Here is a 26,954-nt window from a genome sequence, read left to right on the forward strand (position 1 = left end):
GATGCATTTTGGAAGGTCGAATTTGAAAGCTGAGTACAGGATTAAGGATAGGATTCTTGGCAGTGTGGAGGAACACAGGGATCTTGGTGTGCAGGTACATAGATCCCTTAAAATGGCCACCCAAGTGGACAGGGTTGTTAAGAAAGCATATGGTGTTTTAGCTTTCATTAATGGGGGATTGAGTTTAAGAGTCGTGAGATCTTGTTGCAGCTCTATAAAACTTTGGTTAGACCGCACTTGTAATACTGTGTCCAGTTCTGGTTGCCCTATTATAGGAAAGATGTGGATGCTTTGGAGAGGGTTCAGAGGAGGTTTACCAGGATGCTGCCTGGAATGGAGGGCTTATTTTATGAAGAGAGGTTGACTGAGCTCGGACTTTTTTCATTGGAGAAAAGGAGGAGGAGAGGGGACCTAACTGAGGTATACAAGATAATGAGAAGCATAGATAGAGTCAATAACCAGAGACTATTTCCCAGGGCAGAAATGACTAACACAAGGGGTCATAGTTTTAAGCTGGTTGGAGGAAAATATAGAGGGGATGTCAGAGGCGGGTTCTTTACATTGAGAGTTGTGAGAGCATGGAATGCGTTGCCAGCGGCAATTGTGGAAGCAAGGTCATTGGGGACATTTAAGAGACTACTGGACATGCATATGGTCACAGAAATTTGAGCGTGCATACATGTGAATCAGTGGTCGGCACAACATCGTGGGCTGAAGGGCCTGTTCTGTGCTGTACTGTTCTATGTTCTATGTTCTAATTCTATTCTGACATCTCCAATTCTTTTGGGAATTCTCCATTCACACACCCCCCACCCACCCACATTGGTATTCAGACCTTTAATCCATGACCTAAGTTCCAGATGTCTCTCCCTAATACTTTCAACTTGCTTCACCTCTCAATTCTTCTTCCAGAGTTTCCTTAGAACTTTGACCGAGAGCACTAGCTTTAACTGCCCTGAAATACAATGTAAAAGTCAATCAGACACAACTAGCCGATCTGTTGGATCGCTTGCTAGTCAGGTTACTGCCTTAGTGTGTTACTGCTCCTCTCAGGCAGCTTTGGAATGTCAGAAATTCATCTTGCTTTTGAAATCTTGTGAACAAATGCAGCAAGGCTGTTGGAATAATAGTGAGAGGATTCCCTCATTTTCTGAAGGACGCTTTAATGGCAACTAGTTTGGGCATCAGGGTGGCACAGTGATTAGTGCTGCTGCCTTACAGCACCAAGGTCCCTGGTTTGATTCTGGCTTTGGGCAACTGTCTGTGTGGAGTTTGCACGTTCTCTCCATGTCTGCATAGGTTTGTTCCGGTTTCCTCCCACAGTCCAAAGATGTGCAGGTTAGGTGTACTGGCCATGCTAAATTGCCCATAGTGTCCAGGGATGTGCAGGTTAGGTGGACTGGCCGTGCTAAATTGCCCATAGTGTCCAGGGATGTACAGGTTAGGTGGACTGGCCATGTTAAATTGCCCATAGTGTCTAGGGATGTGCAGGTTAGGTGGACTGGCCATGCTAAATTGCCCATAGTGTCCAGGGATGTGCAGGTTAGGTGCATTGGCCATGAGAAATGCAGGGATGGGGTGGGATGCTCTTTGGGTGGTTGGTATGGACCAAGTGGCCTGTTTCCACACTGTTGGGTTTCTGTGACGTTTTATTGCAAGTGGTGTTTAAGAGGTTTCTTTGATAAAGCGATCTTCACAAAAATCATGTTAATTTATGAAATAAATTTATAGGTTTCATCTACCACTAATCTTGCTTTTCCTTCATGCTGTAAAACAAATGTTATACTTCCAAATGAAACATCTGGAAACATTATTGTCTCTAACCTTGCCATTTGCTTTCTGGAGAGATTTGTCAAATTTGTTATGTTTTCTTCATTTTGTAAATTTACACTAAGTGACCTCTCCTGTGCAAACTAAATCTTTAAAATAAAAATATAAAAAACAAAATGGTGTTTTCACCAAATGTTGGAAAGAGATCAAAATTGGTAACAGAATAATCAGCTGGTTTTGTTTCATGGTTCCAAGATTTGTGACATCTCTGTTTTTGTTTAACATGTGGTAATTTTTTTTAAGTGATTGTATCAAGGTCAGCTAGGTCGCCCTTGTAGAATATGAGTTTGCTGTTTGGGCCTGTTAATCTGGCCCAATCAGGGAACCCTGGCAGACAGATATACTTAGTGTCAGAGGTTCTGCTCACTCTGAGAGCTGGCTCTGAGGAAGCTGGATTAGTATAAAGGACTCTCTACGTGTAAATAAAAGGTGACCTGGTGACAGGCCTCTGTGGAGTTATTTCAGTTTTGATCAACCAGATAGGGAAAAGGTTATTTCGTACAGAATTGCTACTTGGCTTATTTTAATTGAAGCCTTGTATAATAATTGTTTAATTAGTGCTCTGGTTATTTACTAATTAGTTGTATTTGAGTGAATTACATCAAACTTGGGGATAATTACTTGCATTAATAATCATATTGTTATATGTGAAACATGTAATAGACTGGCATTTACTTGTACAGTTTAACCATTCAACTATCTAACTGAATACCAATTTGATTGTATTACTCAACAAGCCTACTATAATACAATCCTTACAATGTTCAAATACAATCAAAATGTTGTGGGTGCTGGAAATCTGAAACAGACACAGAAAACTAAAAAAATTCAGGTGGTCCAATAGCATCTGTGGAGAGAGAAATGAAATTAATCCTTCGAGTCTGGCGTGACTCTTCTTCCGAACTTTAAAATGTTCTATTGGAAAAACCTAGAATGTTTGCTCCACAAATAAGTAGACAAACATTTTCTTCCACCTTTGCTAATGCAACTGGTTTCCTATAATGAGCTGACATGTGAAATCAGCCCTTCTGTGGTTCCCTTGCTAGTAATCTTACTCCTGATTCAGAGACTGAAACACACGATCTACGCTGACAGTTCTTTGCAGTACAGAGGGAGTGCTACACTGATGGAGGTAACACCATTTGGATGAAATGTTAAACTGATTTCCTTCAGGTGAATTTAAGAGACTTCATAATTAGCTTTAAAGGGGAACTCATAAGATCATCAGGAGTGGAGGTAAGCCATTTGGCCCATTAAGCCTACCCCACTATTCAATGCAATCATGTCTGACCTACTTTAACCTCACCTTCCAACAGGCCCCATTTAGATGATTCTCTTAGTATTCAAAGGTCAGTTGGACTAAATAACACCAACAGAATATGCAAACTCTGTGGTAGAGAATTCCAAAGATTCACAATACTTTAATCCATCTCGGTACAAAATGGCTGAGCCCTTATTAGAATTCCCAGCCTGAGGGGACAGGGTAGATGATGGGAGTCTATCAGGCCCCTTCAGAACTTTCAACGTTTCAATGAGATTAATATTATCTTGTCAAAGCTCATGGGAATATATACCTAGTCTGTTCAATCTCCCCTCAGTTTTCAGAATAAAATCCCCTCATCCTGCGACCCTGGCCAATATTTAGCTCTCATCCAACATTAATAAAATGGATTTTTTGATCATTATCTCATTCCTGTGACTACATTTCAAAAGTGCTTAATCAATTGTAAATTGCTTGGGGACAACCTGAGGTTGTAAAGCGTGCTAGAAAAGTCTAAGTCCTTATTTTGATTTTATAATGTTGACGGGAGCTGCCTCTTAAGTGGAGAGTAAACTTGTGCAATCTTGCTCAATGAACAGTTGAACATAATCAGCAGCAGGAATAGGCAATTTAGCCCCTCGAGCCTGCTCCGCCATTTATATGGTCATGGCTGATCTCATCTTAGCCTGAACTCAACTTTACTGCCTGCTCCCTGTAACCCTTTAAATCATTACTAATTAAAAATCTGTTTGTCTCCTCCTTAAATTTATTCAGTGTCGCAATATCCATGGCACTCTGGGGTAGTGATCCACGACATAAATCCACCGATTTAAGGCTCTTTTGAGAGAAGTAATCCCTCCTCACCTCTGTTTTAAATCTGCTTCCCCCTTATCCTAAAATTATAACCTCTCATTCTAGATTGCCCACATGAGAAAAAAGCTGCTCTATGTCTACCTTGTCAATTCCCTCTAGTAACTTATATACTTCAATTAGATCTCCTCTCATCTTTCTAAACTCTAGTGAGGATAGGCCTCACCTGCTCGGGAGATGTTACTTTTCACTACCTGGGTGTTATTCTGATACTGCGGACTATCCATGTCTTTTTCAGAACAAGCCCAATTTCCTACCTGTTAGTTTGAAACAATAAATAGATATCATAATGATTGTTGCATTATTGCTACGACTGGGGACTGCATATCTTTAATTGAAGAGAATCGGAAACCATAATGTTATATACTAATGAATATTTGTTGATTATTTATGCTATTTGCAAGCCAAGTTGTTGCAGGACCTCATCAAATCCTTTCTGTCAGTTTTCAACCATATGTGATCTGATATCACTGATGTATTGTAATAATTAGTGGAGTAGCAATTATTTCCTTCTACTGCATTGCTTATATTGGAAAGTTTTACATATATAATTTAATAACATTTAAAGGAAAAAGACTTTGTACATTGGGTCACACGTAACCAGGAAATGCTTAAAATGCACACCAGATTAATTAATATCCAAAAAGCCAAATAGAAAATTAAAGTTGCAGTTGTGAGCCCTGTGATCTGAGCATCACATTAGTCTGTCAGTCTTTTTTCATTTGTTGATTGATATCCACCTCTAACATTTCCATTTTTCTTTCATTTGTAGTTATGGTGTGGATTTTAGTTTCATTCAACTGTGGTTCTGGGTTGAGGCTGTGCACACTTCTCTGAATTCCATTTTACAGTTCACTTTGAGAAATGTCAGGAAGATAATTTCCATATATAATGACATTCTCTTTTCATCCAATTATCTATGATACATGCCAAAGTTTCCACTTGATAAAGAGAAATCAATTTTGATTTGTTTTATCTCCACACTACAGCTGTTGTAATATTCTCAGCCGAAGAACGGGATGGTGGGAGTGGTTAGAAGTGTGGCACCTGAAGCTGCATTAAACCTATCTTGTCCAACAGTAAGTCTGATTGCCACAGGATGTGGCATTGCAAATTAGAAGTCTGTTCCTTAACTTGGAGGTTCACTTCTACATAGAAATAAAGGTAACTTTCTACAAAAGAGACCATAGAGTCATACAGTCCGGAAACATTTGGTCCAACCAGTCCAAATTAAACTAGTTCCACGTGTCTGCACTTTGCTGTCTCCAAATATTTCTTATTCATGAACTTATCCAAGTGTCTTTTAAACGTAATTGTACCTGCATCCACCATTTCCTCTGGAAGTTCATTCCACACTCAAACCACTCTCTCTGCATAAAACCGCCTGGTACAAAGTATAATTGCAATCCTTTCAGCCATAGAGCTGAGGAATCTCAGCTGCTTTAGGAAAGAAGTTATTAAATTGGCAAGGGCGCAAAAATGATTTACAAGCACATTGCTGGGATTGGAAGGTTTGAGTTATAAAGAGAGGTTGGACAGGCTGGGACTTTTTTTCCCTTGAGGGTACGAGATTGAGGGGTGACCCTATAGAGGTTTGTAAAATCATGAGGGCCATAGATGAGGTGAATAGCAAAGGTCTTTTCCTCAGGTTAAAGGAGTTTGAAACTAGAGGACATAATCTGAAGGTGAGGAGGACAGATTTAAAAGGGACCTGAGGGGCAACTTTTTCACACGGGAGTTTCACATAGTGGCTAACAGAACAGTGTTAATGGCAGGATTTGGCAGGGTGCCATTCTCCTCAGCTACCATACTCTCCACAATGCTCCCCAATCCCCCTGCCCCAGGATAATGTGTCGGTTCTGAGCAAGATCATGATCACATGATCAAGCTGGCTGCCACACAGCCATTTTACACTCAATGAAGTGTTAATTGGTTGAGGGCAAGACTCCTGTTCCCCGTCTGGGGAGGATGTCCTGTCTTAAGGGAGCAGCCAATCCAATTCACCAACAGGAAGCTCTGCAGTACCAGGAGGGCCAGGGTCCAGCACTGTCTGATGCTGAGACTACAGACACTTCCCAAACAAGGAGCAATGATGGGAGGCAAGCTATTGGCAGTGCCTAGCAGGCAGTCCCCATGTGAGACTTTGAAAGGTCATGGGGAGAGTTTAAGGGGTGTATTCTTAGAGTGGCAGGAGAAAATGCCTTGAGTGGGCATTGGACACCCAAAAGGAATTTCTCATACCTCTGCCTGCCCAATGGCAGGTTGTCCCACTGACATCCTGACCCCCTCTCATGCCATAGATAAAATAGCATCAGGTCAAAATGTGGCATTTGGATAGTCAGGAGTCGACCAGTTTGGGGTCTCAATAGACCCAATGTTGAGTATGCCCGACCATTATCACCTCGAGTATCTTGGGAAATGGGTGTGGGATGGGCAGCATGATGATAAGCAGACCATGAACTGGATTTTCTGATCCCTCTGCCGGCAGAGAGCCATCAAGTTTAGCCCAAAGACATTGATCTTTTCACCTTTAAGAAAGAAAGCGACATCGAAAGAGACTGAGTGAGGTAAAACTGCAAATACTGGAAGTCTGAAATCAAAAGATTAAAAAATGCTCGAACTACACAGCAGGACAGGCGTAATAAAGAAAAGACAGACTGCAATATTTTGACCGATGGATATTTGAGAGTAAATGGGAGTTATAAAGACATGCTGCAAGACTGTACTAACTTAAAGGGTAATTACAAAATTGGCAACCATTTAGAGACAAAAACACAACGCATACTATTTGGTTGTAAATCTACAGGATTTCTGTTGATCTTTTCAGAAACTTGAAGCCCATATGACCTATGTTCTAGTTGAATAAATGACAATTTCTGATGAAAATAAGTAGCAAAGCACAAAATTATAACCTCAGATTTCTGCAAAATCCCACACTCTGTAGCACTGTCTAGTTACAGCTGATTTGTTTTTGTCTAAGTGTTTGAACTTTGAAATACCATAAGTTCAAGGCTGGGTGAGTTGCACGAGTGGCGAGGCTTTCACTTTGCTTTCTGCTTTTATGAAACTCTTCTCAATACAGAGCTGCTTTTGAACCTGGATCTCAAAGGTTAAAGGTGCTGATTCTTGATGATGACAACAGCTGAATGCACGGTTTGAGTTCAGTTGGGACTTCGTGCATATAGCTTCATGCTGTGTTTCCACAACATAGCAACAGTGTGATGACAGTGCAGTTTATCTTTGTCTTTAATGATCTTGTCAGGCATATAAGCTATGTCAGAAACTTTGCACTGCCTTTTTCTTCAATTATCACTGAATGCCTGTTTATTAAGAGTTAGTTTTGATACATCTGTAAGCCCTAGTAACCTTCCAACACCAGGTATTTCATTTGTTGCATTTGCTGGGTTAGTTACATAGGGTTGAACCTTACAAGGGACTGAATGATGTGGGCTATGGTGAGATTTGTGACAATGTGCGAGAAATCAGGTGAGGCCCATCTTGACTTTGGGAATGATACCCTATTTTTTTTATGCATTTGCCAAGCAGCAAGATAAGTTTCTTGCCAGTCAGTGATGAATTGCCGATCAAGGGGGATTATATCTGGTTAAATGACCCAGTTCACTTCATTAACGTTCACATTCCTCTCTTGCTAAATATACCAGATGTCACAAATTCTCAGCAAAGGAGAACTCATGAGGTTTTTACAAATATGTTAAGGACAAAAGAGTAACTACGGAGAGAATAGGGCCCCTCAAAGATCAGCAAGGTGACCTTTGTGTGGAGCCACAGGAATTGGGGGAGATAGCAAACGAGTTTTTTGGATCGGTGTTTACTGTAGAAAAGGACATGGAAGATATAGAATGTAGGGAAATAGATGGTGACATCTTGAAAAATGTCCATATTACAGAGGAGGAAGTGCTGGATGTCTTGAAACACATAAAAGTGGATGAATCCCCAGCATCTGATCAGGTGTACCCTAGAACTCTGTGGGAAGCTAGGGAAGTGATTGCTGGGCCTCTTACTGAGATATTTGGATCCTCGATAGTCACAGGTGATGTGCCGAAAGACTGGAGGTTGGCAAACGTGGTGCCACTGTTTAAGAAAGGTGATAAGGACAAGCCAGGGAACTATAGATCAGTGAGCCTGACATCAATAGTGAGCAAGTTGTTGGAGGAAATCCTGAGGGACAAGATATACATGTATTTGGAAAGGCAAGAATTGATTAGAGATAGTCAACATGGCTTTGTGAGTGGGAAATCATGTCTCACAAACTTGATTGAGTTTTTTGAAGAAGAAACAAAGAGGATAGATGAGGGCAGAGCAGTAGATGTGATCTATATAGACTTCAGTAAGGCATTTGACAAGGTTCCTGATGGGAGATAGGTTAGCAAGGTTAGATCTCAGGAATATAGGGAGAACTAGCCATTTGGATATAGAACTGGCTCAAAGGTAGAAGACAGAGGGTGGTGGTGGAGGGTTGTTTTTCAGGCTGTGACCAGTGGAGTGCCACAAGGATTGGTGCTGGGTCCTCTACTTTTCAGATGGGCAAATGAGCTGAGGAGTGGCAGATAGAGTTTAATTTAGATAAATGCATGGTGCTGCATTTTGGGAAAGCAAATCTTAGCAGGACTTATACACCTAATGGAAAGGTCCTGGGGAGTGTTGCTGAACAAAGAGACCTTGGAGTGCAGGTTCATATCTCCTTAAAAGTGGAGTTGCAGGCAGATAGGATAGAGAAGAAGGCGTTTGGTATGCTTTCCTTAATTGGTCAGAGTATTGAGTACAGGAGTTGGGAGGTCATGTTGCAGCTGTACAGGTCATTGGTTAGGCCACTGTTGGAATATTGCATGCAATTCTGGTCTCCTTCCTATCGGAAGGATGTTGTGAAATTTGAAAGGGCTCAGAAAAGATTTACAAGGACGTTGCCAAAGTTGCAGGATTTAAGCTATAGGAGAGGTTGAATAGGCTGAGGCTGTTTTCTCAGGAGCATCGGAGGCCAAGGGGTAACCTTATAGAGGTTTATAAAATCATGAGGGACATGGATAGGGTAAATAGACAAAGTCTTTTCCTTGGGGTGGGGAAGTCCAGAACTAGAGGGCATAGGTATAGGGTGAGAGGGGAAACATATAAAAGAGACCTAAGGGGCAAGTTTTTCATGCACATGGTGGTCCATGCGTGGAATAGGCTGCCAGAGGAAGTGGTGGAGGCTGGTACAATTACCACATTTAAACAGCATCTGGGTGGGTATATGAATAGGAAGAGTTTAGAGGGATATGGGCTGGGTGCTGGCAGGTGGGACTAGTTTGGTTTGTGTTTTTGGTCGGCATGGATGAGTTGGACTGAAGGGTCTGTTTCCATGCTGTACAATCTCGATGTTCTATGGAAGTCAGAGTGGGTGCACAGATACATGGATCAGCCTCCAACTTGCTCAGCACCAGATGCTGTCTCAGCACACAATCCATGGGCATCAGTCAGATGCACCCCTTGTCAATGGAGATTGGCATCTGACATTTGCCAACCCTCAGGATCCTCTGGCACCTCTTCAATCCACTGGCACGATACTTACGGAATCACAATCCTGCATTGCATGGCACCCAGCAACTAGCTTTGAAAAGTGGTTGCAAGGACAGTGGGTTGAGGGACAGGGACCCAGCTGACGGACTGCACTGGGCTGTATCTCAGGACTACATGCTTGCTGGCTTAGTCTCTCACTCACTTTGCATGATCATGGTGGTTAACACTGCTGCCTCTCAGCATCAGGGACCTGGATTCGATTCCAGCCTTGGGTAACCCTCTGTGTAGAGTTTGCATGGATTTCCATTGGGTGCTCCAGTTTCCTCCCACAATCCAAAATATGCAGGTGAGGTTGATTGGCCATGGGGTGAAGGGCTGAGGGTTACTGACAGGGTGAAGGGCTGAGTCTGGGTGGGATGCTGTTTGGAGGGTTGATACAGACCTGATGGGCTGAATGGCCTCTATTTAGACTATAAGCTTCTACGATCACAACATCCATGCCTTGCCTTGCCTTTTAGCCTCAGTTCTGGCTGAAGCACAAATGCATTGTCAGTATTGTTATATTGACAAGTTCTTTAGCACAGATACATGGACAGGCTGCTTGTCACAGTTGTCAGTTGTGACCTGTCCTGGGGTAAAGATGTCACCATTTCTGAATGGAATATGGAGATATCGGTCTAACATCTACAGCATGTGCCAGCTGCTTTGTCTAAGATACACCACATTTGTCCAGCAAGATTGCCATGTTGGTTTGGGGCTAGTCCTCAATGGTGTCAATGTGTGTGGGGGGAGGGAGGGTGTGTGTTGGGGTGATGCTGTCTGTCATGGGATCCCAGTACCACAGTCCAGGGACTTGGCCCTGATCAGTAACTGCTTGGACCATTCATAGTCAGGGGATCTGTCTGAATACAGTTTGGGGAATGGGTACCAATCAGTTCCATTGGGCCAACAGCACCAACAGTCCGGGGAATTGAGTACAGCTGAGTTGAGGAGTTGCAAAGACAGTGGTCAGGAGTCTGATCAGTCAGGTGCAAGAGCTGTTTGTTGAAGTCAGTCAGAAGTCTGAGATGCATACACTCCCCAGGGTTAGGGGAGAAGGGATGGAGAGAAGGGCATCTGTTCGTTGATGGTTAGATGTGTGCAATAGGGGCAGGAGGGGTCGTCACTGCCAAAACTCATGGCGGAGTCAAAGCTGCAGGAGGGCAAATCCTGGAACCTTGTCCCTCTCAGCATCGCAGTGTACCTACTCCAGATGGACTGCAATAGTTCAAGAAATTAAAAATCACAGCTACCTGATGAAGGAGCAATGCTCTGAAAGCTAGCACTTTCAAATAAATCTGATTTTTAACTTTGTCAATCCCAGTCCAACACTGGCATCTCCGCATCATAGTTCGAGAAAGAAGCTCAACGATTAGCTTTCCAAATGGCAATGAACAATAAATACTGGCCCACATACCCTGAATGATTTTTTTTTAAAAATGGTGATTATTTTTCTCTGAGCTTCAGGGAGTGTTGTTACTTGCATGGAAAGAGCTGATTAGATTACTGAAGCGTGATATTCGATTTGCTTGAGTGATCAAAAGAGTTAATATGTATGCATTTAGATTTTTTTAATGTACATTAATGCGATTGTACAAGCAACAAATTCAAATACAAACATGGTTACTTGGAATTCAAACAATAGAATTCCCCTCAGTTAATCCTTTTCAGCTGATTAAGTGTAACTTTCTCAAAACATATGTTTAAAACATAAATTTAAACACTGCATGACAGCTTCTTCATGTAATGTGGAGACCTTTGTGCAATGCACATTAAAAGTAATTGTTTCAGAAACATTAGTTATGGGTTGGGACTAATTCTAAGTCAGTCTGTTCAAGGTTCAAATGAGCTTGATCCAGGTGAGAGCTGGGCTTGACTCTGAAGTAAATCTGAGTCAAATCCTGATTTCCAAAGACTGTTCAGAGATTTGTGTCATTAGTACCTGCCCTCTAATTTCTTTGCCTGAAGATGTATCTGGCTGGATTTCTTCTCAAATTGCCTAATGCTGAATGTCATATTTTTATGTTTAATCATTTTTATGATTTTACATCACATTCAGTCTTTTTTAAAATTTACTTTATGGTGAACATTTTAATTACTTTTACGCTCAGGGGGTCAGTTAGCTTGGTTGGCTGGCTGGGTATACTACAAGCCAATGACTCCCACACCTACCTAGACTACACCTCCTCCCACCCTACATCTGTAAAAACGCCATCCCTTATTCCCAATTCCTCCGCCTCTCCTACATCTGTTCCCAGGATGACCAATTCCACCTCAGCAAGTCCCAGATGGCCCCCTTCTTCCACGATCGCAATTTCCATTCCTACATGGTTGACGATGCCCTCCAGCGCATTTCCTCCACTGCACGCACCACCTCCCTTGAACCCCACCCCTCCCAACACAACAAGTATAGAATCCCCTCCCGGTCCTTCCACCCCACCAACCTCTGCATACAACGCATCATCCTCCCCACTTCCACTACTCCAAACGCACCCCACCACCAGACATATATTTCCCTCTTCACCCCTATCAGCATTCCGGAAAGACCATTCCCTCCGCGATTCCCTCCTCAGGTCCAGCAGCCCGCACCCCACTCCTGGCACTTTTCCCTGCCCCCGCAGAAAGTACAAAACCTGTGCACACCGCTCCCCTCACCTCCATCCAAGGTCCCAAGAGATCCATCAGAAATTTACCTGTACCACTACCGATGTCATCTACTGCATCCGTTGTACCTGGTGTGGTCTCCTCTACATCAGGGAGATAGGACCCCTTCATGCAGATCATTTCAGAGAACATCTCTGGGACACCTGCACTCACCAACCCCACCGCCCCATGGCTGAACACTTCAACTCCCTCTCCCACTCTGTCAAGGACATGCAGGTCCTGGGCCTCCTTCACCACCAAACCATTACCATCCGACACCTGGAGGAGGAACGCCTCATATTCTGCCTTGGGACCCTACAACCACACGGGCTAAATGTGGATTTCAACAGCTTCCTCATTTTCCCATCCCCCACATTATCCCAGTCCCAACTCTCCAACTCAGTACCGCCCTCCGAACCCATCCATCACTCCCCCCTTTGACCTATCACCTTCTCCCTCACCTTCATCCACTTATCGCTTTCCCAGCTACCTACCCCCAAATCCAACCCCCTCCCATTTATCTCTCAGTCCCCTGGCCCACAGGCCTCATTCGTGATGAAGGGCGTATGTCCGAAATGTCGATTCTCCTGCTCCTCGAATGCTGTGCTTTTCCAGCACCACACTCTCAGCTCTGATCTTCAGCATCTGCAGTCCTCACTTTCTCCTGGCTGGGTAACTTGCAACATAAAGTGATGCTAACAGTGTGGGTTCAATTCCCATGTTGGTTGAGGTTACCATGAATGACCCTCTTTCTCAACTTCTCCCATCACCTCAAGCATGATGATCATCAGGTTAAACTGCTACTAGTCATCGGATCATACAGCACAGAAGCAGTAATTTCAATCCAACTCATCTGCACTGACCAGACATCCCAATTTGACCTAGTCCCATTTGCCAGCATTTCGTCCATATCCATACAAACTCTTACTATTCATGTACCCAACCACCTCCTCTGGCAGCTCATTCCACACACATCATCCTCTGTATGCAAAAGTTACCCCTTTTTAAAATCTTTCCTCTCACACCTTAAACCTATGTCTGTCTGCTAGTTTTGGACTCCCCCACCCTAGGAAAAAGACCTTGGCTAGTCACCCTATCCATGCCACGCATGATTTTATAAACCTCTATAAAGTCACCCCTCAGTTGCAGACACTCCAGCAAAAAAAAGCCCCAGCCTATTCAGCCTCTTTTTATAGCTCAAACACTCCAGCCCTGACAATATCCTTAAGTATTTTCTGAAACCTCTCAAGTCTAACAACATCCACCCTACAGTGACCAGTCTTCGCTCTCTCTCTAATGAGAGAGTATCCACACAGTCCAGGAGGATTATGGTATCTTTACCTATGTTCAGACTGAAATGGCCAACAATTGCCTTGGAAGTTTAAACAGGATCTGCACTGTCTCCTACCTCTGGAATATTGTAGTCAATGTAACTGTGGAGCAATAAACAACATCACAATCCAGACATCTTGCTGCACTGGCCACTCTACCACATATTTTGGCTATCACACCCAGTGAGAATGCAATTTAAAATGTCAAAGGTTAATTCTGCCCATGATAGGTGTGTTAAACATAGAATCATAGAGATCTACAGCACAGAAAAAGCCTCTTCATGCCAGTCAAAAACAACCACCTAACTATTTTAATCCTACAGTATCTCTTGGCATAGCAAGTGCAACTCTGAAATCCTATTTAATTGTTTGTGAGGGTTTCTGCTTCTGTCACCCTTACAGTGAGCTCCAGATCCCCACCACCCTCTGGGTGAAAGGTTTCTCCTTACATCGCTTCCAAACTTCCTGCCCATTTCCTTAAATCTATGTCCCCGGTCACTGTTGCCTCCATCAAGTTTTTCCCTGTCTATCCTATCTGTGCCCTTCTTAATTTTAATCTCAATCATGTTCCCACTCAATCTCCTCTGCTCCAAGGCAAACAACTTGAGGGCGGCACGGTGGCACAGTGGTTAGCACTGCTGCCTCACAGCGCCAGAGACCTGGGTTCAATTCCCACCTCAGGCGACTGTCTGTGTGGAGTTTGCACATTCTCCCCGTGTCTGTGTGGGTTTCCTCCGGGTGCTCCGGTTTCCTCCCACAGTCCAAAGAGGTGCAGGTCAGGTGAATTGGCCATGCTAAATTGTCCGTAGTGTTAGGTAAGGGGTACATGTAGGGGTATGGGTGGGTTGCGCTTCGGCGGGTCCGTGTGGACTTGTTGGGCCGAAGGGCCTGTTTCCACACTGTAATGTAATCTAATCTAAAAAAAACTTCAGTCTGTCACATCAATCCACCAATAATCTCCATCCTCTCTTCCAATGCCAAATAAATGTGTCATACCCATAGGCTGAGCTCCATGGTGGAGGCAGCACACAGCTAGCAATATATTTGGAGTCTGCCGTCCATATCATCGCTTCCAGTAGGGAGTGTTTTTAAGCTACTACCTAGGGAAGGATATACTTGCACTAAAAGGAGACCAATGAACCTTCACTATTCTGAATGATGGGATGTCAGGCTTGTCATGTGAGGAATGATTGGATCGATAAGGCCTGTACTCACTAGGCCAAAAACAGAAATTGCTGGAAAAGCTCAGCAGGTCTAGCAGTATCTGTGAAGAGAAATCAGAATTAACGTCTCGGGTTCGCTGACCCTTTCACACCTTATTTACTGGACTTTAGAAGAATGAGAGGGATCTCACTGAAACGTGTAGAATTTTGACAGGACCGGACCGGCTGGTTGCAGAAATGACATTGCCCCTGGCCAGAGGGCACCTAGCACAAGGGATCATCATTTCAGGTTCTGGGGCAGATCATTTTGGATTGAAATGAGGGAAAATTCCTTTACTCAGACAGCAGAGTTCTCTACCACCGCAGGCCTTGGAAGGGAAGTCATTGAATGTGGTGTTGGGGAGATAGTGGGAATATAGTGTTGAGATAGAGGATCAGCCATGCTCATATTGAATGACAGACCAGGCTCAATGGGCTGAATGGCCTGCTGTAGCTTCTATGCTGTGAGTGTTCTCTGCCTCCAAACTTTGGGGAATGACATGGAGTCACAGATAAAAGCAAAGGACAGAACAAAGTTTGTTTTCTATTTGTGGTGTCCACATGCACTGAATAAAATTTTTACAGTCAAGGAGATTGGCCTGTGAGTAACTGGGTGGATATTTCACGACGTTTAAAGAATTAGAAGCGATCTCACTGAAGCATATGAAACTCTGAAAGGGTTGATAAGGCTAACACTGAGAGATTATATATATCCTGGATGAGGAGAAATTACTTCAGTCGTAGGGCTGCAAGTCTTTGAAATTCTCTATTGCAGATGCTTTAACGTTGAAGATATTTAAGGCTGGGCTCGACAGTTTGTTGGCTTCAGGGAATCAGGGAAATGGGGAACAGGCAGGAAAGTGGTGTTGAAGCCCAAGATCAGCTGTGATCATATCAAAAGGCAGAATAGATTCAACAGGTTATAGGGTCTACTCCTGCTCCAATGTTTTTGTGTTCTTGACGTCACAAGTGGAAGACATTGGTCAATAAGGATGGCAGAGGGTAGCAAGAACTTTTTAATGTAATGCAAACATCACCTTCTACAACATTGTGATTGTGAAGCGTATTGGGTTGTAGACTGGCATTCCAGAGCAGTACTGAGAGGTTGTTGCACTGAAAGATTTCCCCTTCAATTGGATATTAAAGATTTCATGGCACGGTTTGAAGGGCAAGGGCTCATTCCACAAAGTGCCAGACAAGATTTCTCCCACAACCAGTGCCACTAAAGCTGATTATCTGTTCATTATCACATTGCTGTTGGAAGGAAGTTGTGCTGAATTTGGTTGCCACAGTTCCTACATTGCAACAGTAACTCTCAATGCTCCTTTTAAAATGGAACTGCTGTTTGTGGCCATTTTTAGTGTGCATCCCCTTTACAATTTTTAACATAGCTGCCCATGACATTTATTTCAAAACCTTTCAGGCTGCCGTGTGGCTGTGCATCTGTAAGAGGAGCTTTGGCAACGATACTTCAACAGTAGCTGATTGGCAATGAAAGACGTGGTGCTATGTAAATGCAAATTCCAGTTATATTTACATTCGCATCATAGTGTGAAATATATGGTACATATCAAAATGTGATGCATCATTGTAGGCAAAGAGCTGTACAAATGGCTGAGCTCACCAGGATAACTTCTTTCAAGGGGCAGCCATGTCTGACGGTGAGGCCATTATATTCTGAGGTTTGAGCTTTGTTTGAATGTTGTCATGGAAGAATTGGCCACTGTATCTGGAGCAGTTTATGGCTCATCACCAATATTTCTAGTGAAACATTAAACGTGTTCCTTTTGATCAAGTGGCTACAAGTCCAAGATGTGCGGGTTAGGTGGATTGTCCATGCTGGCACGGTGGCTCAGTGATTAGCACTGCTGCCTCATAGCACCAGGGACCCAGGTTTGATTCCAGCCTCTGGCAACTGTTTGTGTGGAATTTGCACATTCTCCCTGTGTCTTTATAGGTTTCCTCCCACAATCTAAAGATGTGCAGGTCAGGTGAATTGGCCATGCTAAATTGCCCATAGTTCTGGGGTGAATATAGGGTAGGGAAATGGGCCTGGGTGGGTTACTCTTCGGAGGGTCGATGTGGACTTGTTGAGCCTAAGGACCCTGTTCCATACTGTAGGGAATCTAATCTAATCTAAATTGCCCACAGTGTCCAGGGGTGTGCAGGTTAGGTGGGTTAGCCATGGGAAATGCAGGTTTTACAGAGATGGGGGGTGGGTGGGGTGCGGAGCGGTAGTGGTGGTGGTCTGGATGAGTTGCTCTTTGGACGATCCGTGTGCATTTGATGGGCCTAATGGCCTGCTTCCACACTGTTGGGATTCTATGATTATGTAAATAAATGAGTAGTGATTTGGATGAGGTTCCAGAGAATTTTTGAGTCTCCATGGAAGCATATCCCAACGTGATTCATTGCTGTCAGGAAAGGAAACATAACATAGGGAAGGTACAAAAACCACCTTTAAAGGGGAGAATGTGTGCTACATATACTGTACAACAAAAATTGTGACCATTTAAACTTTGTATTACCCTGAAACAATTCAGTTCAGAAAGATTAAAATTCTCTACATGTCTCTTTTCCAGTGAGAGTATTTTCATGGCCACAGGTCTAACAGAGAGCAAGATGCGTGAGTCTGAAGGTCCCGGTGAAGATGGCTCAGGTAAATAGATTAGAACTAATCTATTGTAGATATTTAGAAATATTAAGATTACTTGTTATTTTTAGTCAAAGGATGTTTGAACTGATGAGAAGAGAACATTGATATTCCAGCCCTTGGAAAAGGAACAACACTTTAAACTGCTGCTGAATTTTTGTGGGCTTTCAAATCAGCAGGCAAACAATATTATCAAGCAAGAAACATTCATGTCACATAAATGCCAGGCAATGACCATCTCAAATAAGAGACAATCTGAGTATCTCCCCTTGACATTCAATGGCGTTATCATCACTGAATACCATACCATCAACATCCTGGGTGTTACCACAGGACTAGCCATATAAACACAGTGGCTACAAGAGCAGGTCAGAGGCTAGGAATATACAGCGAGTATCTCACCTTTTGATTGCCCTAAGCTTGTCCACCATCTGCAAGGCATACATCAGGCATGTGATGGAATATTCCCCCTTTACCTGGATTGGTTCAGCTCCAACAACACTCAGGAAGCTTGACACCATCCAGGACAAAGCAGCCTGCTTGACTGACCCCACATCCTTACTGGTCCTCACTCTTAACAACTTCTCCTTCCAATCCTCCCACTTCTTCCAATCCAAAGGAGTAGGTATGGGCACCCGCATGGGCCCCAGCTATGCCTGCCTCTTCGTTGGATATGTGGAACAGTCCATCTTCCGCAGCTACACTGGCACCCCTCCCCACCTTTTCCTCCGCTACATCGATGATTGTATTGGCGCTACCTCGTGCTCCCACAAGGAGGTTGAACAGTTCATCCACTTTACTAACACCTTCCACCCCGACCTCAAATTTACCTGGACCGTCTCAGACTCCTCCCTCCTCTCCCTAGACCTCTCCATTTCTATCTCGGGCGACCGACTCAACACAGACATTTACTACAAACCGACCGACTCCCACAGCTACCTAGATCACATCTCCTCCCACCCTGCCCCCTGTAAAAATGCCATCCCATATTCCCAATTCCTTCGCCTCCGCCGCATCTGCTCCCAGGAGGACCAGTTCCACTACCAAACAGCCCAAATGGCCTCCTTCTTCAAAGACCGCAAATTCCCCTCCGATGTGGTTGACGATGCTCTCCACTGCACCTCCTCCACGTCCCGCACCTCTGCCCTTGAACCCCGCCCCTCCAATCGCCACCAGGACAGAACCCCACTGGTCCTCACCTTCCACCCCACCAACCTCCGGATACATCGTATCATCCTCCGTCATTTCCACCACCAGGGATATATTTCCCCCCCTCCCACTATCAGCGTTCCAGAGAGACCACTCCCTCTGCGACTCCCTCTTCAGGTCCACACCCCCCACCGACCCATCCTCCACCCCCAGCACCTTCCCCTGCAACCGCAAGAAATGCAAAACTTGCGCCTACACCTCCCCTCTCACCTCCCTCCAAGGCCCCAGTGGATCCTTCCATATCCGTCGCAAATTCACCTGCACCTCCACACACATCATTTACTGTATCCGCTGCACCCGATGTGGTCTCCTCTACATTGGGGAGACAGGCCGCCTACTTGAGGAATGTTTCAGGGAACACCTCTGGGACACCCGCACCAACCAACCCAACCGCCCCATGGCTGAACACTTTAACTCTCCCTCCCACTCCGCCAAGGACATGCAGGTCCTTGGACTCCTCCATCGCCAGACCCTGGCCACACGATGCCTGGAGGAAGAGCGCCTCATCTTCCGCCTAGGAACCCTCCAACCACACGGGATGAATGTAGATTTCTCCAGCTTCCTCATTTCCCCACCCCCCACTTTATCTCAGTCCCAACCCCCGGATTCAGCACCGCCCTCTTTACCTGCAATCTTCTTCCCGACCTCTTCGCCCCCACCCCCTCTCCGGCCTATCACCCTCACCCTCACCTTCTTCCACCTATCGTTTTCCCAGCACCCCTCCCCCAAATTCCCCCACCCCCACCCCCACCTTTTATCTCAGCCCACTTGGCACACCAGCCTCATTCCTGAAGAAGGGCTTATGCCCGAAACGTCGATTCTCCTGCTCCTCGGATGCTGCCTGACCTGCTGCGCTTTTCCAGCACCACACTTTTCAACTCACTTTCTCCCACATCCACAAGGATCTATTCCCTTCACCATCGACGCTTAGTAGCAGTAGTGTGCCCTAACCATAACACGCACGGTAGGAATTCACCAAAGATCGTTTGACAGCACCTTCAAACACCACAGCCACTTCCATTGAGAAAAACAAGAGCAGCAGATAAATGGGAACAAGTTCCCCGACTTAGAAATAAATTGCTATTCTTTCAGTGACATTGAATCAAAATCCTGGAACTCCCTCCATAACAGTATTGTGAGTCTACCTACGGCACATAGACTGCAGTGGTTCAAGAAGGAAGCTCACCACCGCATTCTCAAGCCCATAAGGGATGAGCAATAGACACCCATGTTCCATGATTAAATTTTTAAAAAATGTTAAAGTAGTGTGGTATCAGCTGCAGAAGATCCCTAATCTGTGAACCTGTGTGAATTTGTGTAACCCTAACCCTAATCCCATCATACTGCTCTTTAATCATTCAGATTGAAAATCCGAAACTAAACCAGGAAGTGTCAGAATATTCAACACAATGTAAAATCAGGCATAAAAACTGAAATAGCTATAAGGAAAGAAGTAAGAAGTTAAGGAAGAGGGATATGTAAAGCAGATAAAAGGGATTTTTGATGTTTTTAATCAATCTGTTCAAAAGTGTTATGACATATTCCTGGGGAGGTGGGACCTGAGCCCAGATCACTTGGCTCAAAGGCAAGGTCATTGCCACTGCACCACAAGAGCCACTTCACCTGGTGAAGGAGCAGTGCTTCAAAAGCTTGTGGTTTCAAATAAACCTGTTGGACTATAACCTGACGTGGTATTTCTGAGAGGTATTAGTGCAATGAAGCTAGTGGTGGAGCACGACAAACCAGGGAACAACTTTCTGATTTTCATGTTTAATTTCATGTGCACAGGTTAGAAATTGATTTGTGTTATACCAGTGAGTGCTCATAGCCTCAGTGTCATTATTACCATAAAATCTGAGCCATTAATTCAGATAGTATTGGTGACATGTTCCTGGTTACCATAAATAGATTAACTGTTAAAGTAGTAGATTGAATAATGTTATACAAATGCATTTGATCATCAGTAATAAAAAGAATGATTTACAGCTGACTGTGTGTACATTTTAGCCTTGTGCACTGGTCTAAGATTATAGATATTACATTTTGTAGAGCCAAAAATTAAGATCAGGAAAAGGCAATTAAATTTTGCAATGGTAAGATGGCAGACAGAGAGGAATTTTTATTGCTATGTGCAATGATATAAAACCTGTTGTTGTGTCGCCATAGTCTTACCAGACCATAGGGGCTGCTCTCATTTAAGAGAAGTGACTGGTGGTGATATAACCTGAGGGCCACCAGACCTCAGGCAAGGGAAGAGGTTCAGAAGAAGTGTCCTTCATGGTAACCTCAAACCGGTGATGGGAATTGAACCCACATTGTTGGCATCATACTGCTCAGTAAGCCAACAATCCAGCCAATTGAGCTAAACCAATTCCCATAAGGGCTGTAACAAGAATAAATCCAGGAGCAGATTAATGTGAACATACACACAATGATAGTGGGGTCAGTGAACTGCCTATGGGGTGCACTGCACCAAGTAAACAAAGCTTCTGCAGTAACATTCCTCAAATGCATGAGCGCCACCACCTAGAAGAACAAGGCAAATGTTGCATGGGGATACTTTTCAAGGCTTAACCCACCATCTTATTTTATTTATCCTTACTTTGGATGAGGACGTCACAAGCATTTGTAGCTCATCCAGAATTGCTTTTGACCAGAGTGGCTTGCAAGGCCATTTCAGAAGGCACTTAAGCGTCAACCACATAACTGTACGTCAAGGAATGTAAACCAGAACAGGTACGGATAGAAGATTCCCTTCCCTAAAGCAGATTAGTGAACCAGATGGGTCTTCACACCAATTGACAGTGGTTGCACATTGCCATTAGGCTATCTTTTAGTTCCAGATTTATTTATGAATTCAAATTTCACTGTCTGTCTTGCTGGGATTTAATCCCATGTCTCCAGAACATTGGTTTGGGCCATTGCATACTACAAGGAAAGTGAGCCATTCATGCAGTGCTCCTGGACTTCCATGAACCAAAATGGACCATTTAGGAATGGAAGTACAAGAGGATAACACCCGTTAATACAGCAGGAGACATCTCACTGATTTCATTAAGATTTTCCTGATCTTAATTTTTGGCTCTACAAAACGTAATATCTATAATCTTAGACCAGTGCACAAGGCTGTTCTTAGCAATGTTATTTTACGTCTCTTCGTCATGGTGTGTGTCATTGGCTGAGTCAGCATTAATTACCTATTCTGAACTGCCCTGGAATTGAATGGCTTGCTAGGCCATTTCAGAGGGCGGTTAAAAGTAAGCCATATTGCTCTGGATTTGAAGACATATGTTGGCCAGATTGAGTAAAGCTGGAAGATTTCCTGTCCATTAGCAAACCAGATGGGTTTTTAAGATAATTGACTATAATCGCATGGTTGCCAATAGGTGAGCTTTGAATTCATTAAAATCTGGATTTAAAATTGCACCATCTGCCATGATAGGATTTGAATTTATGCCCTAGAATATTAGCCTGGTCTCTGGTTTGTTAGGAGAAGGTGAGGAATGTAGATGCTGGAGATCAGAGTCAAAAAGTGTGGTGCTGGAAAATCGCAGCCAGTTAGGCAGCATCTGAGGAATAGGACAGTCGACATTTCGAGCATAAGCTCTTATCAGGAATGAAACGTCGACTGTCCTGCTGCTCAGTTGCTGCCTGACCGGCTTTGCTTTTCCAGTGCCATACTTTTTGTCTCTGGTTTATTAGTCTATTAACATTACCACTACAGCAGCACCTCCCACAACCCTCCGGTGTCATACCTGTCATGATATCTGTGTATCTCCATATTTAATTAAATTAGAATATAATTACAATTCATGAACCAGATTGGATAGGGATTTTAAATCACCTTGGCATTTTCACCTGTTTGATATTTGTAGCCTAGGGTCACATTTTTCCCTCATCCAGTTCATGTGTGTGTCAGCAATGCAATTGTGGTAGGAAAGCATTGTAATAGTTGTTTTAAATTGGTTTCTGTCTCAGTTTATGAACACAATTGGCCCCACAAGTGGAAGGAGTGGCAGTGATAATGTCACTGGGCCTGTAATGTGGAGGTGCGGTGTTGGACTGGGGTGAAACAAGTTAAAAATGACCCAACACCAGGTTATAGTCCAACAGGTTTAGTTGGAAGTACAAACTTTTGTCACGCTATCCTTTCAGCTAGCTACCTAACGAAGGGACAGCGTGCCGAAAACTCATATCTCCAAAAAAACTTGTTGGACTTTAACCTGGTGTTGTGTGATTTTTAACGGGTCCTGTAATGCAGAGGCCCAGGATATAAGTCATGGGGCCTGCATTCAGATCTCTGTACAGCAGCTGGTGGATTTAAGTTCAGTTCTGATATCTGGAGGTAATCTCTAATGACAAACACTGTCAATTTCCATTTTAAAAAAACCTGGTTAATTCATGTCCTCTAGAGAAGAGAAGCTGCTATGTTTTCACTGATTAGTCTATGTCTGACTCCAGAGTCACAGTAATGCGGTTGACTCTGAAATGGTTCAGTTCAAGGGCAATTAGCGATGGACAATTCCTGACCTTAACACTGGTACCCACACCCTGTAAAGAATAAAAGAGAATAAACAAACAGTTCTGAAGAAGTGTCACGCCACCCAAAACATTAACTCTGATTTCTGTCCACAGATGCTGCCAGACCTGCTGAGCTTTTCCAGCAATTTCTGTTTCTGTTTCTGATTGACAGCAACCCAGATCTTTCAGTTTTTTAAACAGAGAAACAGTACCTGAAGAGGCTCAACTGATAGACAGATACACAAATTAATAAGGAACGCTAATGATATGTTGGCCTTCACCTGAAAGGAATTAGGATCCAAAAATGAATAAGTGATGCTTCAGTCATATAGAACCTTGGGCACCAAACCGCAAATACAAAAAGAGCCAATAGATGTGGAGCGGGTAAGTGAGTAGGAAGATGGACAGGTTAGGTTAGGTCAGGTCAGGGGATCTGGGAAGTTGAGGGTTGGGGGGGATGTTGGTGGGAAGGGAGGCCAGGCATAGGATAAGGCTGGGGATGGAGGCATTATGACACAAGTGAAGCCCCACTCACCTATCTGCTCCATGCTTCCCACTAACCCCCTACATGCATCCACTTATCATCCATCCTATCTACCGTTCCCCAGCCCCAACCTTCCTCCCTCTATTTACTTCAGCTCTCCCCTCCCCCTCCCCAGTCCTGATGAAGTGTTTCGGCCCAAAATGTTGACTTTCCCGCTCCTCAGATGCTGTGCTTTTCCAGCTTCACATCTACTGACTCTTGCTTCGAGCATCTGCAGTCCTTATTGTCTCAAGTAAGACATCTTGGCCTTGGAAAAGATGGAGTGCAAATTCATAAGAATGCCAGAAGGGCTTGAAGGATTACATGTGAGAAGAAGTAATATGAACTTGGCTTGTATTCCTTTCATTTCAGAGATCAGCCATGGTAGCAGCAGTTAATGATTTCCTCTGGTGGAGGAATCCAGAACAAGAGGGTGGAATCTTCCAAGCTCCTGAAAGACATGAGCAATGAGCAAGTCAGTTGGTAAATTCTGGAGAGAATGGCCAGATGAGATTCACAATGTTGAGAAAAACGATGAGAGCTTGGCTACTTGGGAGCAAAGGAGAAAGTGAGAGCTGCAGATGCTGGAGATCAGAGCTGAAAAATGTATTGCTGGAAAAGCTCAGCAGGTCAGGCAGCATCCAAGGAGCAGGAGAATTGACGCTTCGGGCATAAGCCCTTCTTCAGGAATGAGGAAGGTGTGCCAAGCAGGCTAAGATAAAAGGTAGGGAAGAGGGACTTGGGGGAGGGGCGTTGGGAATGCGATAGGTGGAAGGAGGTTAAGGTGAGGGTGATAGGCCAGAGAGGGGGTGGGGGGCGGAGAGGTCGGGAAGAAGATTGCAGGTCAAGAAGGCGGTGCTGAGTCGGAGGGTTGGGACTAAGATAAGGTGGGGGGAGGGGAAATGAGGAAGCTGGAGAAATCTGCATTCATCCCTTGTGGTTGGAGGGTTCCTAGGCGGAAGATGAGGCGCTCTTCCTCCAGGCGTCGTGTTGCCATGGTCTGGCGATGGAGGAGTCCAAGGACCTGCATGTTCTTGGCGGAGTGGGAGGAGAGTTAAAGTGTTCAGCCATGGGGCGGTTGGGTTGGTTGGTGCGGGTGTCCCAGAGGTGTTCTCTGAAACGTTCCGCAAGTAGGCGGCCTGTCTCCCCAATGTAGAGGAGCAAAATTGGGGAAGCATCTTTCGCACAAACTGCAGTGGAAGTTGTCACTTCTCAGTTTGACAGCTCTAGTCACAGATTTAAATATTAATATTTGTTAACGTTAAATATTAACAAATATTAAGAAAACCTTCCAATAAAAGCAAAGTACTGCAGATGCTGGAGATCTGAAATCAAAGCAGAACGTGCCAAAGAAACTCAGCATGTCTCGTAGCACCTGTGGAGAGAAAAAAAAGAGTTAAGAGTTAACGTTTCGAGTCCAATAACTTTTCCAAAGACCTTCTTTGGAATCCAGTTCTCTGGATTGAAGTGCTCAGCATTGATTGTACATTCAAAGTCCGGATTCCCGGATTCAGAATGCTACCCCTGAGCTGCGTCTCACATCTACTGAAAGGAAGTTGTTTCTTCAGCCTGAGCAGAAAGTGGCCATTGTTCCAGTGTACTTTAACATCTTGAGTTTTTTCTGGGAATGACAAGTCTTGCGTATTCAGGAACTGTTCCGTTAACTTCAAAGAAACAGCAACTTCAGATTGGCCCAATTTCTGTTTCTTAACTTGCCAGTTTCCTTCATCTTTTTCAAATATTTTGGATGACCTGCAAGTTGGGCCAACAGACACCTGTAATAAAAATAGTCAGGTGATGCATATTAAAGTTTGTCCAGCCTTTTCCTGAGTTGAATATATTAGCCCAATTCTAAAGCAGAATCCCTCCAATGTGTAGGAAACAGCTGTCAATAACCAATCGAAATTCTACGTAAATAAAAACCAATAGAAATTTTCTGCTTGGGAACTCTACAGCCTTACAGACTCAACAGCAACTTCAACAGTTTTGGGGTTTGAGATGTCTTTTCACATGTCCCTAGCCCAACCCCCACACACCAGGCTTTGTTATCACATTGTCTGCTATTACACACATTGTTAGCCACTAATTGTCCCCATTAATACCAATTCATTCTCCCAAGCTGATCATTATCCATTCCTTTACCTGTCTAACGGTCCTTCTCTCTCTTTGAGCTCTCCATGTATTGTTTATTCCTTACCCCCTCCCCCTACCCTATCTTTTGCATAAAAACAAACCTTTTCCGAGCTATCATCAGTTCTGAGATAGGGTGCCTTGACCTGAAACGTTAACTCTGGTTTTTCCCCATAGATGCTGCCAGACCTGCTGAACTCTTCCAGCAGTTTCAGTTTTTGAAACTCTACTTATACTGTTACCATGAATAAGTAATTCAAATCAATAATCTTAATCAATAATCAGGCATTTTACATTGGTCAAAAATACAATTTAGATTCACCTACAAATTGCCTTGGCAACTTTCATTTGGTTAAAAGGTGCAACATGTTAAAAACATTGACAGTCTTCTTTATTTAAATGGATTTGGGATTGTTCTCAATATTAGTTCTCTTTGCTGATTTTAGGAAGTAGATAACTACAAGATGAATGTCTCCTTTCTCAGAAAGTCTTGAGGTTGTTTTGGCACTGCTCCAACTGATAGAGCAATGGGACAGACACTGGCTTGGACAAGCTAGAAGTCCCATCACTTCTGGATGTTTAACTTTTTAAACATCATCGAGAAATGGGACAGTTGTGACTTGGTTGCATAAAAATGCAGATGATTAAAAAGAGCTTTGCAGTTCATCTGGATGGCTTTATCTTACCATAACCTGGGGGTATTATAATGCAGTGTATTGACAGGGTAGATATCGAAAAGATATTTTTCCTTGGAGTATAGATGAGAACTAGGACAAGCAGTTTACAAATAAGGAGTCTTCCATTTTAAGATATAGATGAAGGGAATTTTTGTTTAGTTGCGATCCAGTCAGTTAACAGATCCTCCTGGTGCCTCAAATATGTGTAAAAATAATATTGCGCAAGTAAGAAATGCATCCGAGGAGCTGGAGAATCGATGTTTTGGGCATCTCCTGCTCTTCGGATGCTGCTTGACTGGCTGTGCTTTTCCAGCACCACATTCACGACTTTTCTCAAAGTAAGAAATGCCTTTGGTTTGTTTGTTGGATAGAGTCAAACTTCAAACTTTTTCCCTTCATATGCTCTGGGAGGCAAATGCCTCGTGGTGCTATCGCTAGACTATTACTGCAGAAGCTTAGAATGTTTTGGGGACCTCGGTTCAAATCCCACCATGGTAGATGGTGGAATTTGAATTCACTAATAATCTGGAATTACGAATCTATTGATGGCA

General features: G+C 43.8%; 1 protein-coding gene across 5 annotated transcripts in view; it reads left to right on the plus strand.

Moving 5' to 3' along the window:
* LOC122550867 (CRACD-like protein) overlaps positions 1–26,954 on the plus strand; it is a 203,279-nt gene that overhangs the window by 115,724 nt on the left and 60,601 nt on the right. For all 5 annotated transcript variants that reach the window (XM_043692229.2, XM_043692230.2, XM_043692228.2 and 2 more), the window contains exon 2: positions 17,273–17,349. In XM_043692229.2, coding sequence (XP_043548164.2) covers positions 17,286–17,349 — 64 coding nt within the window. In that variant the 5' untranslated portion in view covers positions 17,273–17,285. The remainder of the gene's footprint in view (positions 1–17,272; positions 17,350–26,954) is intronic.

The sequence above is a fragment of the Chiloscyllium plagiosum genome, unplaced genomic scaffold (genome assembly GCF_037043375.1).
Source record: "Chiloscyllium plagiosum isolate Xiang-an unplaced genomic scaffold, Cpla_swu_hap1 HiC_scaffold_6, whole genome shotgun sequence".
NCBI lineage: Eukaryota > Metazoa > Chordata > Chondrichthyes > Orectolobiformes > Hemiscylliidae > Chiloscyllium > Chiloscyllium plagiosum.